The 18,218-nt window shown below is 33.9% G+C and overlaps 3 protein-coding genes across 3 annotated transcripts in view; 2 read left to right on the top strand and 1 right to left on the bottom strand.

Moving 5' to 3' along the window:
• The window catches only part of LOC144436940 (uncharacterized), a 44,587-nt gene extending 40,092 nt beyond the window's left edge, over positions 1-4,495 (top strand). The window contains exon 39 of the mRNA XM_078125807.1: positions 268-4,495. Within this exon, the coding sequence (XP_077981933.1) occupies positions 268-437 (170 nt within the window). The 3' untranslated portion in view covers positions 438-4,495. The remainder of the gene's footprint in view (positions 1-267) is intronic.
• Positions 4,494-7,887, bottom strand: LOC144436335 (intraflagellar transport protein 25 homolog). The gene is made up of 4 exons (XM_078125107.1): positions 7,694-7,887; positions 6,745-6,851; positions 5,974-6,086; positions 4,494-5,421 (listed from the first exon to the last, which is right to left on the bottom strand). The coding sequence occupies exons 1-4, from the start codon at positions 7,783-7,785 to the stop codon at positions 5,314-5,316; spliced, it is 420 nt and encodes a 139-aa protein (XP_077981233.1). The 5' UTR covers positions 7,786-7,887; the 3' UTR covers positions 4,494-5,313.
• A 373-nt stretch (positions 7,888-8,260) lies between these two features.
• Positions 8,261-18,218, top strand: LOC144436939 (endoplasmic reticulum metallopeptidase 1-like). The gene is made up of 13 exons (XM_078125806.1): positions 8,261-8,795; positions 9,592-9,825; positions 10,351-10,497; positions 11,085-11,177; positions 11,627-11,839; positions 12,957-13,189; positions 13,891-14,074; positions 14,675-14,865; positions 15,428-15,583; positions 16,157-16,359; positions 16,840-16,955; positions 17,375-17,559; positions 18,042-18,218. The coding sequence occupies exons 1-13, from the start codon at positions 8,261-8,263 to the stop codon at positions 18,216-18,218; spliced, it is 2,667 nt and encodes an 888-aa protein (XP_077981932.1).

The following is an 18,218-nucleotide window of genomic DNA, read 5'->3' as shown; positions in this document are numbered from 1 at the left end:
ATTGAAACAGTATACATTTACACTTGATATAAATGCTATAAACAAGTGTAGCACATAGAAAAAGTGCTTCACTTCAGTGTTACTGGTTGTAAAAGTATTGTGAGAGAAATTTGGTAACAAATATTCAAGGTGAAGTTGATAACACTTTTGATGTCTTGATGGGACACCAGATTTCTTAAATTGAAATTACACAGTCTTCTTTTTATAATGGACAAAGCTGCTATAATTGACTGGTAACATATCGTATGTTTCTTTTTCTATCTATAGGTGGTTACAGTGGTGACATTTCATTGTTGACAGCCAACCGATACACAACTGGATTCCGTGGATGTATAACACAATTCCTTGCGGCCCAAACAGGTGACGGTACCCTGTCACAAGTAGACTTCCAGAGGCAAGCTATCGGAGGAGCAGGAGTTAACAGTTGTTCATTTTAACAGGATCTAGTGTATCCTGGTCTGTAAGACACTGTGTGTTGTGCTGCCCTATCAGTTAACACTCATGTCTGTACTGAATGGAGCTATTGCTAGAACACTGCGACCAGTTCTGGCTGCAGCCAATCAAATATAGTTATGTGGTAATCGGTGTCGTCATGACGGCATACTTTTTATGCTAATTTATTGCCACCTACCCTAATGTGCATCACAGATGTAAACATAAAATCAATGCACATTTCATTATATATGTATCAGTATATATATGACAATAAAACACATATCATATCATATCATATATCATATCATATCATAAGTTTGGGCCAATGTCTAGTATCTTCTCAGCTACAAACAGTTAACAGCTGTCACCATGACAACAATCAATCAAAGCACCAAACTTGGAAATTGTTAATATGCTTCTTTTGATTTCTAATCTCGACTATACAATAACCTGTTCTAATGACTACTTCAAGGTGGAGGCAAATTAATTTAATCTTTCTGAGACTAACTGTAACGTATGCCATAGTACAGTCATAATGAGAGGCCTGATCAGGGTTGAACGACACGGCACATCATGCAGACTATAAAGTGTATCCCTGTTTGATATACTCAAGACATATTTTTGTGAAATACAACTGTATCATTGCCACCTCCAGTACTGTGTTGACTAGAACACAGGAAACTAAGTAAGTTTTTAGAAGATTGTAAATTTAAAAAAAAAAACATACAGAGACTGCCTGCAGGACAGATGAAAACTCAATTCCCCTCCAAGACATAAATGCGTTTGTGTATATATTGAATGGGATTATGTATGGTGATATGTATGATAATTTGTTTGTGCTATCTTTCTGCTGCCTTGGAATGTATTTAATAACCAAAGACAAGTTTTACAATATTATGAAAATCAGAATAAGTTCTGTCAATTTTTCAGTGCTAAATTTTGATTTTGCAGAGAAAACAAATAGTAAGCATGTGTTGAACTAGCCCAGAGACTTGCCTATCTGACTCAAACTGGCTGCAAACTTAAGTCACATGTGGAAACAGTTACATCATTGGTTTATATCTATGGCCAATTGGATTAGCACAACTTTCATTGCTAAAAAAACTCATATGCGAAGGCTGTTCTGGTAAATAGCATTTTCAAGCCAGATAACCAAGTCTCTGGGTTAGTATTTATTTTGAACAAATAAATTCTGTCAAATTTTGTAAATAGTACCAATAATATAATATATTGTGATTTTTAGATTTAATACCTTGCTTAGTTTTCTTGGCATAATGGGTGATGTGTGTTTATTTCTTTCATTTTAAGTTGGCATTTAAAACTGTTGTCGGCAAATGCCCAAGAGTTTTCATAAATCCTGAAAAATGACAGATTTTTAAAATCAATGAAAAAGACTTATTTGAAGGTGAGAGTTTGCCAACATTTGAAGTTAATTATAGCCAAGAATCTGTTGAAAGTGTGTGAAAAACCCATATTTGCATAGTAGATATTTCTCATGTCCAGTCATAAGTGAAATATGTACAAGATTTTTTTATCAGACTGTGTATGTGATTTGAGTAAAAATGACCAGTATTATTATTGCCTTGAATTATGATAGTGTATCCCTATACAAATCCCTACTGTGAATACTAGCTGTTATTCAATCATGGGCTTACAGATTATGCTTAGATAGAGGTAACAGAAATGTTATAGTATATGATATCTTTCATTACACAATTTGCATATTAAAAATGACTGTAAAAAAGATGGCAAATACAGATTTGATAGAGGCAAAGCAAACTGAGATTATTAGATCTTGATCTATGCACTTTGTGGACTATAGGGTACATTGTGTTAGTTGCGCCCTCACCGGTCTGTTCTGAAAGGAGTTGCTCGATGCGAGACGGTGCACCGACACAGTGTATCTTCTGGACTAGGTACTGTACTGCTTGATGTGAAATAATTGATATGCAAATAAGACTACTTGTGCACTACGTATAGAAGTTTATTCTGTTCTTTGAACAATAATACTTTAAGTATACTGTCTGTGAACTTTGCCTGCATGACAGCAGTTATGTGCATGTAATGTTTTCAATGTTCACCAAATGCAATATCAACTATACTTTAGAAAAGGAGACTTTTTATGTAAATCAGTATGCATCTAATAATGATTTTTAACAAAATAATATTTGGAATAATAGATACAAACCACTCGTACAAGAGATATTCATTTCATAAAGCCATCCAAGGTAACAAAGTGTAATTTTGTACTTGAATGTCAGACAGTACTAAGATATGAAGTCAAGGTTAAATTGAAAACTTTGAACATCTATTTTATCCACCAAAATTATGCAAAAAATTACACATAGTACCCAGCCTAAATTCATGTGTAACTTTTATTCTAATGTAGAAAGAATTTATAAATTATGGATGCTGTCAATTATGTTTGTAGTGCCTTTATTTATCAAAATTCCAAAGTCAAAATGTTTTGAAGTGCACATTTTAGACGGTGGTAAAGTTGTATATATTTAACCAAAATGGTAAAATTTGATATTGCGTTTCGTTATCACTGCTCAGGTATGTTTTACTTTCAGTAGTACATGTAAAAAAAACCAAACTTTTGGGGCATTGTGAGAAATCTGTATTACTTGCATTTGTTCTGTGGGTAAAGGTTGTACTGTATGAAATCAGTGTAGAAAACATATTTGATAATGAAAATTCCATCCAACTAATCTAGGATATTAGTAAGGAAGTAATCAATCATGACCTGTACTCTAAACAAATCGGAACAAATATGTACACATACCAAATAATTTATATTAATAAGTGAAATAACAGGAGCTGTTTAAATGTTGTAATTTTGCTTACTAATTCTGACCCATTCATTGCCTTAACAACAACAATATATTAATATGACTAATTTAGACATACACCATCTATAAATACAGATTATTGTTTTGTCATTATTAAATGTATATTTCACTGGCATATAACAATATAGGAGGGTCATGGTTTTAATTATGTAGGTGATGGTGAGTGCCTTTTTTTAACAGTGACACCCTAATACTGTTGAAGACTTTAATAGTGTCACCGTACCTATGCAATTTGTGTTTAACACACCTCGCGTAAACTTGTAGATGATTTTTACAGTAATGTGTTTGGTAATATGTTTATAATGTCTTTTGGTGTATATTAGTTTTATGAATGTGAAAACAAATGTCTTCCACCAGTATACCTATTTATATTAGTACAAATGTATTACAATGGAATGTTTACTGTATAGACATGCTTTGACAGACTTGCAGGGTACTGTTTTTTCCTGTGATTGTTTCTTCACTATTTTTTTTCCAAATACCCACCAAGACACGTGTGCTTTTTCTGTTGTGGAAAATTTAAAAGAAATTTAATATATTTAATATATCTTGATTTTCTTCTCATTTGATATCAAATCAGTTATGACTGAAATAACAGTTTCAGTGACTCCCAAGAAAAAAACACAAACAAAACCCATCATTGTGACACAATGACGATACCGTTTCAGCACACATCTCTCAAATGCCCAGTGTGAGGGCAGTGTTTATATCACCATCCCATGTGATTACAGTGTAATTTATAAATGGTATATGTCACCCTACTATGAGTTTGGATATCAACAAATACCTACCAAAATTCAAATTTAGTTGATGTTATTTCTATCTTAGTCTGTCTACAGTAAGCAGTCCATTGTTTTACATGCACAATCCATCCACATGTCAACGGTCTTTCATTCTTGCGATTTCCATCCTCCTGTGTAATTTTTTTAAAGGAATTTAAAATATATAATATATATCCTTGCTTTACTGTGTATATTTTGAATATTCTAAGACTTTTTAACAAAATGTTAATGTTTGTGTGTCCATAAAGTATTCATGTCCTATATTATCTGAGGTGATAAAATGAATGAACTGACACAAATCCTGTGTCCTTTTATAATTATTTATTTTTTATTTATACTTTGATCTGAACTACAATCAGGAGTGATATACTGTATCAGGATTTTTTTCTATGTATAAATTGGTGTCAAAATATTTTACTCCTTGAATAAAACAGGTCTTCATTAAAGTTAGTTGTTTATGTGTTTCATTTCAATACTTTGTATGTACATTGCGTTACACACAGTCCAGTTGTACCTTTCACTCTTAAAATATGAAATGTACATGAGCTCCAGTACTCTATGAGCCTACAAGGTTTTTGATGAGAGTATTTTATTTTTGAACTACTGCTGAAATGTAAACTGTACACAAGATGGGAGAGTTCACATGGCAGTACAAAACAACAGCAAATACCAGTCTGTGTAATGCCTATCATATGCAGTTTAGCAAGTACATATATGTATAGAGAATGAGAAAAACCTACTAATTTTGGCCAAGTTCCTGTAACCTTGGCAACCATTCAAATCACACTGAGGCATTATACCATGAAAACTTTGAGAAAGAACATTTATTTTGTCAAAGACAAGATCAGAAAACATATTTACAGAAAATACAGTCTATCGAGCAAGTCCACTTAGTCTGCATAATAAATACTGCCCTCAGTGGTGGTGTAACAGAAATGTAGACAAATGGACTTCTATGTCAATGCAAGTATTTTGTTCAATTTATACAATCACAAAATACTCTATACATACATACACTACTAATTTGGCTACAACCCTAGAAATATATCTGTGAACAAAATAGCATAAAGAAATATAGGGAAAAGTTCTTTAAACATCAGTGGTTCCAGGTATATACAATATGAAATTCACATGTCATTCTTCAAGCACTAAGTGATAAAACCTGTAAATGTAGGCCCCTTTTTGTTTTCTAGTCTTCTATCTAACAGCTGTGCCATCAACATTAACTCTGTGAACTGAAGGCTCTATCTAACAGCTGTGCCATCAACATTAACTCTGTGAACTGATACAAAGTGATCATAGCCTGATTTGATAATAAACCTTAGGTGAGTAGCTGAAGTAGCAGCATCAAACTGAAAAAAAAGAAAAAAAAAAAGAAAACATGTATAATAATAACTATATAAAATCTAACCAAGACCATTACATTTTTTTTAAACCTTGTTTCTTTCCAATGCTATGCAAAAACAGTAAAATTTTACTAGATTTTCCTTGCATGATACTGAGGTCTAAAGTTTTAGGGATATAACTGTACTACTTTTCTGTGAAGTTACTTGTCAGAGACACTGCATAAAATTTTAAAAGTAAATGAAACATACAAAATATATCTTATTGAAATATATTTGTTCTGTTCAGGTATCCATCACTCATCCTGCATATATAATGTGAACAAAATAACTTTCAGTTTTGTTGTTGTCTGTTGATATATTTCAATTTTTTGACATATTTCAATTTTCTTATTTATGAATTTACAACAAATGTTTTTCAAAAAGAATTGAACCTTTGCATTGTAAGTTTTCTATATACATATCTGGTAGTTTAGGGAGTCAGACTATAGTGACATAACTTCTGTACATGATAAGATATCAAAGGATTATTGTTATTAAAATGGATATTAAGCAACTTACGGTGAATTCTTCCATTTGTAATGCAGCATCAGTTGGGGTAAATTCTTTTTCATTCAAGATTTCAAAATCTATAGGTTCTGCATGGACACTCCTTTCAACACTCATTTTATGAACTACAAAGAGAAAACAAAACAATAACAAGAATTCATTAAATGCTACGTAATTTCAACAGACTGACAGAAACTCATCTTTCTCTTTCAGACCTTACTTTCAGTGCGCCCTCTGTTGACTGACAAAAAATTATTGTTGTGGGTTAAAATGATAGAAATTTGGTTTGTCTTGTGAGTTACCACAAAGTAAAGAATAGGGTGAATATCTACTTGTTCAGTGAGTAGCCGGTAACATAACATTCATATCATCCTGATTGGCTACTTAACAGTGTGAGATTTGAACAAGAAGTTCTTTTACACAGGGTCAGATGCGAATGGGATGGTGGCAATCACTTCCTACAATCAAAATTGAAAACAAACGTAAACGACACTAAACAAAGGAAATCAAGAAATCAAGCCACATTCACTATGTACCATGGGTCACAAGGAGTTGGTGTGCATCAATGACATGTCAAATTGGCTTAGAGGGCACACTGCTTTCCCTTGCTCAAAACAGTATTCAGGTCAAATATATGATCAAACCAACACTGCTACTGATTAATCTGACATTTTCTGTTTCCCTTTGATGTTTAGAAGTAAAAGTGGTTGTCGATCTATATCATTAGCATATACAGAAGTCCACCTGGATGGAATTAAAGTATAACTGCTGTTGAAAACTTACTTTGAAATGTTTCTAGTTTGATTGCATTAATATCCATAAGACCTGAAAAACTGATGATGAATTCTTGTGGAAAAAGTCCAGTAGTTGACCAAAATGATTCTGAATTTCTGTAAAAGAACAGAATGATAGAATGAATTAATTTGATATTTAACATTAACATTAACATTAATCTTTATTACGCTACACACACTACCAGAGAGTGTGGTATGGTACAATTTTGAAAAAAACAAAATGTAATATGATAGGTTCACTATTAATAAAAAGTATACAATCAACAAACTGCATGGAGCTACTGGAGAATCAGCATATATCAGTGTTTAAAAAAAAAAAATTTGATATGTACACACTGACACATAAAAAAATAATACTATAAATATAGCTATGCTGATCTCTCACACATAGGTATTTACAAGAGTAATATCTCATTTCAGCAGCATCACCTGTTTGCAGATGGAGTACATGTAACTGAATTTTGTCCCTTTCCTTAATCCTGCTTGATGAAGGAGTAAGTGGGGACTCAAATTCTCACTGGTCCCTTTCCTACTCAATGTCAGATGGTCCATGAAATTCTGATGCTGAACACATTTTGTTGTTGTTTGTTGTGTACATAAAACATATACATGTAATTTAAGTGAAGTGAGACAAGAAACGTGACACTGATAATCGCTTCATATTAATAACCATGGCGTCTCGTTGTCATAGTAACATATTAGGGACCAGTGGGTGCAATGTATTGCAAAATATAGGGCTTCTCGTTTCTTCGATCTCTATTCTTAAGTAATAAAATGAACATTACTGTTTGTATCAAAAAGTCTAGAAGCAATGGACTACAATGAAAAAAAACATTTCGAAGCAAACTAAAAAGTAAATGGTTGCTTGGTGAAAACGTCAACTAAGTTGTACCATGGATGTATTAGTGATACACTAATACATCCATGGTTGTACTTACCCATCTATCATATGTTCAGGGGGATGTTTTTCATCACTTGAAGTTGCTAGGACAACTTTTGCCCCTGCTTCAGCTAATGCAACATCAAACATGACTACTTTCTCTTTATAGACCTGAAATTACTCGTCCAATTCGGGAGCTTTACCGCACTAACCTGTGACGATCGGGCTCAATGTACGTACATAAATTTGTATTTTCCGCAAGCAGAAAATATGTAAAATGTGCGCATGTGCACTCAATTTTAACATAGTCTCATTTATATTCTCGTTGAGTCTCGGGAGATGATACCCTCGTGTACACGTATTTTTTTTCTTTCATATATTTGGAACGAATTTTAGTGCAGATTTTTGACAAAATATGTTGTCCAATTTCTTAAAGTAATACAATATTTCTAGATATATGTCTTAAAACTGCTAAATGGTATTTTACAAGTTACTCGTAAATGAATATGACACCAGATACAATATTTCTGTACGAGCTCGTAGGGATTTTCCAACCTTTGACCTGTACATATAGCATGCAAAGTGGTTTGAATGACAATCACTGCTGCTCTGTAAAGCGATGAACATGACTGGTAGTCAAGTTGATTCCAGCAATATGAAAAAGAAGAATTCAACTGAGAAGGCACAAGGAGCTCCTGCTTGTCATGCTCGTAGCTCAGAAGTTGTCCTTTTAGCCGCACTTGTTTTACTGGCTTGCATTGTAGGACTTGTCGTGTATGTGAATAATTCATTTCCTCAACCACGTGACTTTGAGAAGGATTCCCCAGTCGACACTTTCTACGAAGATAAAGCCAAGGAACACTTGAGACTGTTGACCAGCTTTGGACCAAAACCAACCGGTAGCGTCGAAAATGAACAGGTTGCCTTCCGGTACTTGCTTGGAGAACTGAACAAATTGAAACCAAACCCCGTACAAAGATTGGATATCGATGTACAGCGACCAAATGGTTCTTTCACTCTCTATTTTATTCACCAAGATATTGGTCATGTGTACAGAAATATAACCAATGTTATAGCTCGTATTGGACCGAAAGGAAAAATAAAAAAAAGACACAGTCTGCTGATTAATTGCCATTACGATTCCGTACCAGGCAGTCCAGGTAAGTTAACCGCAGTATATATTTTGCAGCTAAAGCAAATACTAGTGTACCTCTGCCAATATCCACCTTCAGTAGTTTTCGATCAAGTCACGTATTTACAGTAATAAGCAATCCACGTTTTGGTTAAAAACCTATATTTCATTAGTCTTCTAACAGTTTACATGGCGAGAGTGTAGATAACATTTCGAAGTGTTGGTTTTGTAAATATCAAGTTTCATTTATGGTTTGACATATTTCGTCATATTAACATAGCGACTGAGACCTTGTACCAAAGCAATGGAATGTGGAAAATTCCTAATATTCCATTGCCATGCAACTATTGACACTGAACAGAACAAACAAGCTGCAAAGCCACGTTATTAGCCTCATACTATAGTTACTCATTAACCAGACATGCTACCAAAGAAATGCATCATTCATATTCATATTACAAGAATATGTACACAATTGTTTCTTATAGCAAAGATAGAGATAATGTACTTACATTCTGCAACTGGGGTGGGGTGGGGGCACCGGGAGATGCTATCATACTTTCCATTTTTGACTGCATTCAGAAATGCCACAGTTACATGTATATTTTTCCAGCTAATTGGTCAAACAAGGGATATGCATATTTCAAGTGAGAGAGTTCAAGATTGGGTCCACTATTTTGTTTTCTCAACAATGTTGGTCTAAAATTGGATTTTCTCTCCTGAATACACATTTAAAAAGTTATCCTCAGCCCAACATAGCAGGTGTCTGGCACATTAATATTCAAGCATGTAACCCAGGCCTACATTATGTCCTGTTTTCACAGGTGCAAGTGATGATGTTGTCAGCTGTGCAGTTCTACTGGAGATTCTGAGAGCCTTAGCATCTTCATCAGTGCCATTAAAACACAGTGTTATATTTCTTTTCAATGGAGCTGAAGAGAACATTCTCCCTGCCAGTCATGGGTTCATAACAAAACATACTTGGAGGAATGATATCCGAGCTTTTCTTAACCTAGACAGTGCTGGAGGTGGTGGTCGGGAGTTGGTATTCCAAACAGGTATGCATTGTGTTGGGATAATTCTTGGTGAGATAAAAAGGAGTACAATATCAAACTTTTAGATTTTGATATTAATAATAAGGATTTTGTGATAACAATATTTTTTCAGACTTGTTTTCCAATTTAAGATCTATTTCAATATTTTTGCATCAAGGAATGGAGAAAAAGCTGACTTCATGACTTTTGTGTCTTAGATGTACTTTAGCCAACTAGATTTTGGAACAAAGGTTTACTCTAACCATAGACCCTAAGTCCAGGGTCTGTGCTTTAACCTTTAACCTATGACCTGTAGCCTCAATCAGTGCATGACATGATTCAAGAATATACAGCCTCATATTCAGTCTTATCTTCATTGCATACATTGTGACCCTCAGTTTAAATATCTGTATCTCAAACTGGATTTTTCTGTGGTTTACATTTTGCTAAAGAATACATTAAATCTTGTGACACTGTCAAGTTTGTTAGGCTTTATACCACCAAGACATAAAGGATAACAATGACCTTGACCTTGTTCTCCCTCTACAGGTCCTAAAAATCCATGGTTAGTTCATGCCTATGCAAAGTCTGTCAAGTATCCATTTGCTAATTCCGTGTCTCAGGAAATTTTCCAGAGTGGCATTATTCCATCAGATACAGATTACAGGGTATTCAGAGATTATGGCAGGGTGCCAGGTATTTGCAGTTATTCAATGATTTATTTTTTTTAGTCTTTTAATAGAATGACATAGTGATGTGAATCTTTCTTTCTTCCCACAAAATCACAAGGCAAAATCTGTTTTGATAATTGTAATAAAATAACAGGGCAAAAACTGTATGCAGAATCATTTTGAACATGATCTCATTATGGACTTAAATATTTTTAGATGAAAAGTCATCTATGTTGGTAAATCAGAGTATTGGGTTAAACTTTTGATCCAAATACAAACTCGGAAATTGTTACCTGAAATTTTTGACTGCACACTTCAGTTTTTATCAACAGATTGACCCACTAGTCAGCACACATGACCTTGCGGACATGTGAGCCCAATTGGGGGGGGGGGGGGGGGGGGGGGGGGGAGGTCATGATATTACGATTGAAAGGATATATAAAGAAAAGTTGGGCATTCACAATTGGATTATTTCAGTGTACTTTATAGACATAGATTAAAGATATTTAGCTTGGGGCAACTATTTGGAATTGGTATGTGGCATACCCTATTCTAACAATGTTACTGGGTAATTGCATGAAGTATCTATTACCTCTCATTTCTGTTGTGTAGGTATTGATATGGCCTTTGTCAGCAATGGATATATTTACCACACTGAATATGATGCACCAGAGTACATACCAGATGGTGCTATGCAGAGAGCTGGTGAGTTGAAGAAACTTTTTTTGTGATAGAATAAATATCTCATGTAAAAGTCACAACAGAGTTTGTATGCACACAGAGATAATGAGATGAACATATTCATTAGGTGTACTTGTAGGGCTTCAGTCATCACCATACCATTACCATACTATACAGTGCACCACAATACAGCCGTTTAAATATGTGCATGCACTTTTGAATAGAAAAACTACTGATTGATATATGTGATTTTTTTACAGTAATAAACAAGATTGATTTTATAGTGCATATGTGAACATGAAGCATTGCAATGGTGTGTGCAAAGAAATACATTTGTAGTTGGTCAGTTCCTTGAAAATATTTCTATTTTCTTTTGCTTTTTGGTAATTTTTGAAAAAATAAAGAGGTTGTTTGATTTATTTAAACACACTCGCCCTTGCACTAGTATTCATGATTTTAACTGTTCCTTCTAGGTGAGAATATTATGGAATTGATAAAAAATATTGCCAACTCCTCTTATCTGGAAGATCCACAAGAATATCGTCATGGTGATGTAGTATTCTTTGATGTGATTGGTCTATTTATGGTGACATATCCAGCTCGCATAGCAACCATTCTCAATAGTTGCTTTGTTTTTCTAGTATTGACATTGATTTGGCAAAAAGCAATAGCACCTGGTGACCAAGGTAAGTTTCTGGAATGGCTTTAGTTTATAAAGATATTATGAAGAAAAGTCCTACCTACTTTTGTAAAGTTTCACCAGACTGTTACTAATTTCAATGCAGTTAATTTATATAGCAACTGTAGCATTTGAACAATAGCATGTTATAAACACTGAACAGCTTGGAAACTTTGGTTCTCGGACACCTCAAAATTTTGGACACAGTGGCGTCATATATGCAATATCCCTTGTGCCAAAAATTGGAGCAATGGTGGCATTCAGTTCAGTTCAACATCCCCACTTAGCTAAACTAAGAAGTTCCAAAACTTTACTATGTTTGATTTTATTTGAAAAAAAGCTTGGAAACTTTGGTTCTCAGACACTTCAAAATTTTGGACATAGTGGCGTCATTTATGCAATATCCCTTGTGCCAAAAGTTAAAGCAATGGTGGCATTCAGTTCAGCTCAACATCCCCACTTAGCTAAACTACGAAGTTCCAAAACTTTACTATGTTTGATTTTATTTGAAAAAAATGACAACTACATCTAGATAGATGATCAAAAAGGCATTAATGTACTTGGATGAATGAGTATGTGTTATAAAATCATGCCAGTGTTACTGAATTCCTACTTCTCTGTCAAAACACATTGCAAAAAAAAAAAAATAAAAAAAAAATAATGGTAATCCACCCATATTAAAGGCAGCAAAATACACAAACTTTTCAGTAAAGTTTGATAATCATATATATTCAACGTTTTGATGGGAATTGCCAACATTCAATTATATTGTAATTGTATTACCTCTGCTGATTGTTTTTGTTTGATAAGTAGCACATTATATATTACACATTGTAGAAAGATTGTCTATGAGACAAAGGATGAATTCATAAGATTTTGTGGGAGATAATATTCCATATATGGAATTTACTAATGATTTAGTAATGCTGTAACAGTAGTAGCATCAACCATCAATCTCCATCCCTTGAGGGCACCCTTCTTTGGTTTATGAATAGCGTAGCTGGCTTATCATGAACACTATATATCATTGGCAAATGTATATATGTATAGAGCACCCTCTATTTTTCCTTGTGTAACAAATCAGTGAATGCATACTTTTTTATTTGTCTGTCTTTTTTTTCTAGGTCTTACTGGGTTGTCATATATCCTCCATCTAATATTTGCCATTGTCGTCATCATATTCTCATGGTTGGTTACCATTGGCGTCAATGTTGCTATGGGATACGGTTTGAGTGCGTTAGGTCATGGAATGTCGTGGTTCACCAATCCGTCTTTGTTGTTTGGTATCTATGCATGCCCTGCAGCATTAACTTTGTTAGCTGTTCACTCTTTGGTTGATAAAGTATTCTATTTCAAGGTAAGCATAAAATTATGATCAAGACTCATCTGTGCAGGTAACATAGTTGCAAATGAATATAAAAATTTGTCCTGCACCTGAATTCTTGAATGAATCTCAACATTCAACCTGAGTCCTCAAGTCTTCTGCAGGGATGTGAAGTCATGATGTTTACTCATGCGTGACTTAAAAATATTGTTCCAAACAAATTACCACTTTTACCATCTGTCAGTAAGAATATTTTGAAGTCATTTATAAAACAATTTTATCTTGGCTTCCTACTTGAAAAACCAATGTGAAACATATACCAAGTCCTTGTTTGTAACTCAATAAATTGCAAAAGATAAATAAATGTTTAAAAAAAATATTTGTTATAATTGTACATACAATAACAAAATTTTTCACAATTTTTAGTTTATGCAAGGTATTGAGTTACAAACACATGTGGTCAACATTGTTTCACATTGGTTTTTCAAGTAGGAAAACATACTAGAGAAATTGTTTTATAAAATCTAAAATAAATACCTAAATTATCCTCACCCACATGGCCACTTTATAGTCACAGTGCATATGTAAATAGTTATTTACTCACTGTCTACTTTCAGTTCAACCATTGTAACATGGTTTTTATATTTTCCAGTACATAACATTGATTATAAGCATCCAACCATAGTTCAATTTTTCAGATGAAATAAAACTGTTGATGTTTTTTTAATTTTCAGAGATTTCCCAATGCATGGGATATAGAAGCTCTTTACTTTGAAGCAACTCTACTACTATGGACATTACTGTTAATGTTTACTACTTACAAGGAGTCTGTGTCTTCATATCTACCTCTCCTATGGGTCGCCTCTCCTATAGTTTTTAGGAGGTTTATCACAGTTCTAGTCAATAGTATATCACAAGGTATGTACCGTAATTATGTATTGTATTTCACTTGTGTTTAAAACTCCTAGTTTTAGGTAATTCTTGGAAATGTGTTGAATATATTGTTTAGATATGATACAGCGTAGTCAAATTGTTATACATTATGTAGCATATATACTTCAAAAGGTTAGTAATCCACTGACAAAAATGAAAAACTTACCGTTTGATTGTCATGTAACTTATTGAATATACTTACAATTGTCAATGTTTTAACCGGTTGTAACTGGTTTTAAACTAATTTTCACTAGTTTTAACTGGTTCTAAACAATTCTAACCATATTTATCCAGTTTTAACTGGTTTTAACCCCATGATAAAAGGAAGCATCAGTGGCACCAGGAACCTGTAGTCTCCAGATGTCTTTTCGATTGAAAGCTATGTCTGTTAGTCTATTATAGTCAGTGTATGCCTAGGACAGTCAAATGTCCAGAACAATGTATTGAATGGACATACCAATACACACATGTATCAAATACGTCATGTAGTGTAACAATGTAGCCAGTTCATTTGTGACACAGAACTTACAGTTTTTGATAATTACATCTAATTTTTATGACTTTTCTATCACAATTAATTTGCAGGTTCTAATAGCAGACTATTGGTATTTACTCTTCTGTCATTAATACTACCAACCTTACTAACTGTGTATGTATTGATGACAGCATTTGAAGTTTTTACACCAATGATGGGTAGGATGGGCTCAGAAATCAATCCCGATATCTTTATGTCCATGTTAGTGGCATTAAGTGTCATCATTGTCACTTGTTATCTAGTAAGTGTCATCTCTATTGGTATTCAAATATATTTTGAAGGAAGAAAATGTAGCTTTTATACATACAATAAACATAGTATCACGGTACTCTCAATCCATAATGCTCATACTTGCATTGGACGTACTGTCAGTGGTTTTTGTGCTATTCTCCCCCCTGAATCAATACTGTGACAAAACCCCATGATGCACAAGTCCCAGTGTGGCGTACTCTGGGTATATTGCATGAGTGTTCTCTGCAGCAGTAACAAGTGAAAGTGCTGCAGAAAACATTGCAAGCATGAGTACAAATACCCCTGAGTACCTACACTGGCATTCATGCAGTTCTGTAATTATTACATATGTTTATCTGAAACAACAAATTTCCATAAAAATGACACTGTGCGATCATGCGCTTTCATTTAGAATGAACACTCGTGTCCTCATTTGCATTAAGGTATGTAATAATATTTTTAGTATTGCACTGCAGTGCAAATACCACTAGTATGCGTATGTGCACCAGTGCAAGTAATCTCTGGGACATATGTAATAATACCTTATATACATTTGTATCATGAATTTACAGGTGAGTTTAATCCATGCCTTACATAGTGTAGATGGTACTACAATGGTGCTAGCTATCATGTGTGTAGTATCACTTGGCATTACTATACAAACTCCATTTGGTTTCCCATATGGTAGTAATGCACTTTCTCCAACGCCAAAGAGGATGTTTGCCCAGGTAAGAACTATTGGTAAAAATTTACTCTTTGCTTTTTTTTTGTGATCTAGATGATCACAACCAATGTATGTAACGTAAAGTGGCAGAGAATATAACTCTCAGTGCTTGCAATAGCTTTTTACTTCATGCTAGAGGGTCAAAATAGAACAAGGAAATGGACTTATTCTCTCACAGGCCCATAGTATTGTGGAGCGGAAGTAGTGGGGTTGACCAAGAAATAAAATAGTCATCACATTTATGACACACCTAGGTGGGAGAATTCTATTGCAGGTACCGAGACTCATTTTTACTAACATCAGTGTACAGAATGCAAATTCACAATACATACTGTAACTTATTTGGAAACAAATCAATTGGTACCTTAAAAATTACGTCATATTTATATTTTTATATCATTTCTGAATTCATTTATTTATCTAGATAACTTTAATCAATAATGTATGTGAATCAAATCAAACATATGAAAGTTTTGGGACAAAATGAATAGTTGTGCTAAATTGAATGCCACCATTACTCCAAACTTCAGTTGCAAAGGAGTATGACACCACAGTATCGTAATGTTCATGATTACAGCATGTGATGAGAACATTTTACGACAAGTCTGGAGCAGTATGGAAAGAAGATGCCCACCTTGAGTTATGGCCATTAGATTTTCTTGGTATAGATCATGTTATCAATCATGATTCTCATTTCAAAGCAGCTGAACCACTTGAATGTATCGACAATGCTCCTTACTGTGGGGCTTCCATTTATATACCTATTAAAAGAATGATAAGGTGAGTAGATTTGGACTCAAGAGTCACCATGGCTACAATAATTAATCATAGTACAGCTCTGTGCCAAGTAAATGAATTTAACAGAACACTTTTAGGCCAGCATCTACTATTTAATTGGTTGTTATTTTGTCTGAGGCCAAGCTGAGGTTAATAAGTTTGATGGTTAAATTAAAAAATTTGAAAAGTTTGTTTGCATCAATTTTTCTGTAAGAACAGAAGAAGTTAGGATATTGTCAACAGGTTTCTCAGAAAAACAGTTTTATTATTAAAATCCTCTTTCTCCCTAGGTGGTAATTGTTTGTACACAACTAAGTACAAGTTGGGAGAAAGAGGATTAACTACCTATACAAATAATGACAGTTTGATAACCATTTTGACTGTAAATTTGGAAAGACTTGAGATGATCTTGTTCATTTATTGATGCTTATTGTACATTGTCCATTTGTCTTCTAACTTCTCTGTATGTAATTTCTTCAATAGAAAAAGCTGGTCACTTCCTGCTGCTCCCATAGCAACAAGAGATCCAATGAAATTCAAACTTGTACAGAAATTGAAGAGGTCAGAGTTTGTGTACAGACTAAAATTCTCATGGATAGGTATGTATTATGTATATATTAAAAGCTTATCAATTTGTTACATTTTAAAAGTTCACTTTGAAATGGGAACTGTGAAACTTAAATTTAACATGATTTCTCCACATATCCTTGACATAAAACCTAAATATTACATTGTATGAAAGATGATATGATATATGTTGGAAGGATGAATAAATAAACGATCACATAACAGACCATTTTGAAGTTTAACAGTTTTATTGTTTTAATATTCATCATTGGAATTCTACTTCTTCAAAATACTCATGACCTAAGGGTTTATCACTTGTTGTCTACCAACTCATAGTGACAAGACCCCTTAGGTCACACATAATTTCCCTTGGTTGAATGAAGAAAAATATTCAGGAATATTATTTGTTGTGTGTTTGTCATTACAAACAACCTATTCTTTGTCTGGACAGGTTCTGAGAAAATGCAGATGTATATACGGCCTATGGAAGGTGTTGTGATGACAAAGTGGTCCCTGGATGCACCAATTCCTGATAAAATCTACCCTGGCAGTGATGAGGAACATGAGGGAAGCCACTTCATCATGTACAGTCATGGATATGCGATAACACCATTGGAATTTTGGATAGAACTAGATGTAAGCAGACAACTGCCATTTTAATCTTTAAAGTTTCTACAGTTGACACAGAAGCATTCTTGTGGACAGTTTTTTTTTTTACATTTAATGACTATCTTGATGTTGTAAATACTGGACTTGAAATATATTGAATTGTTTTTGAGGGGGGGGGGGGATCCCATTGTAGTACACCCTGGACAATACTGACTAGATGTCATCAAAAATTTGGGTTCACTTCCAAAAAAATTTTGATTTTGAGTAGAAAATGTAATTTTTAACTGTGAGCCCAGAGTCATGAGTATTCATTCTCATACATTAATTATGTCACATACATCTGAAAAGTCCAATGTTTGAGTCCCAGGTTCTCACATTAGTGCTATCTTATTAGTGGAGACATAAGGATTACATAGGGTCAGCCTTTTATTCTGGACTAGCTTTGTCTATTTAAGCTCTGCCAGACATAATTTTAATTGTGATCCAACATTTACCTTGAATGATTGCAGATAACTAGTGGAATCCATGATGAAAGTGATGGTATTGTAACTATTGCTGTAGTGGCAAATTATCTACATGACAATGACATCCACAAAAGCAAAGAACTCGTCAACTATCTGAAGAAAGAACCTGATTGGGCAACAACATCAAGAGCTGTGTCTAAATATGAATCATGGGTATTTTAG

This window comes from Glandiceps talaboti, chromosome 6, assembly GCF_964340395.1.
Source record: "Glandiceps talaboti chromosome 6, keGlaTala1.1, whole genome shotgun sequence".
In the NCBI taxonomy this organism is placed as follows: Eukaryota; Metazoa; Hemichordata; class Enteropneusta; family Spengelidae; genus Glandiceps; species Glandiceps talaboti.
This window is presented reverse-complemented; position numbering and strand designations above follow the sequence as displayed.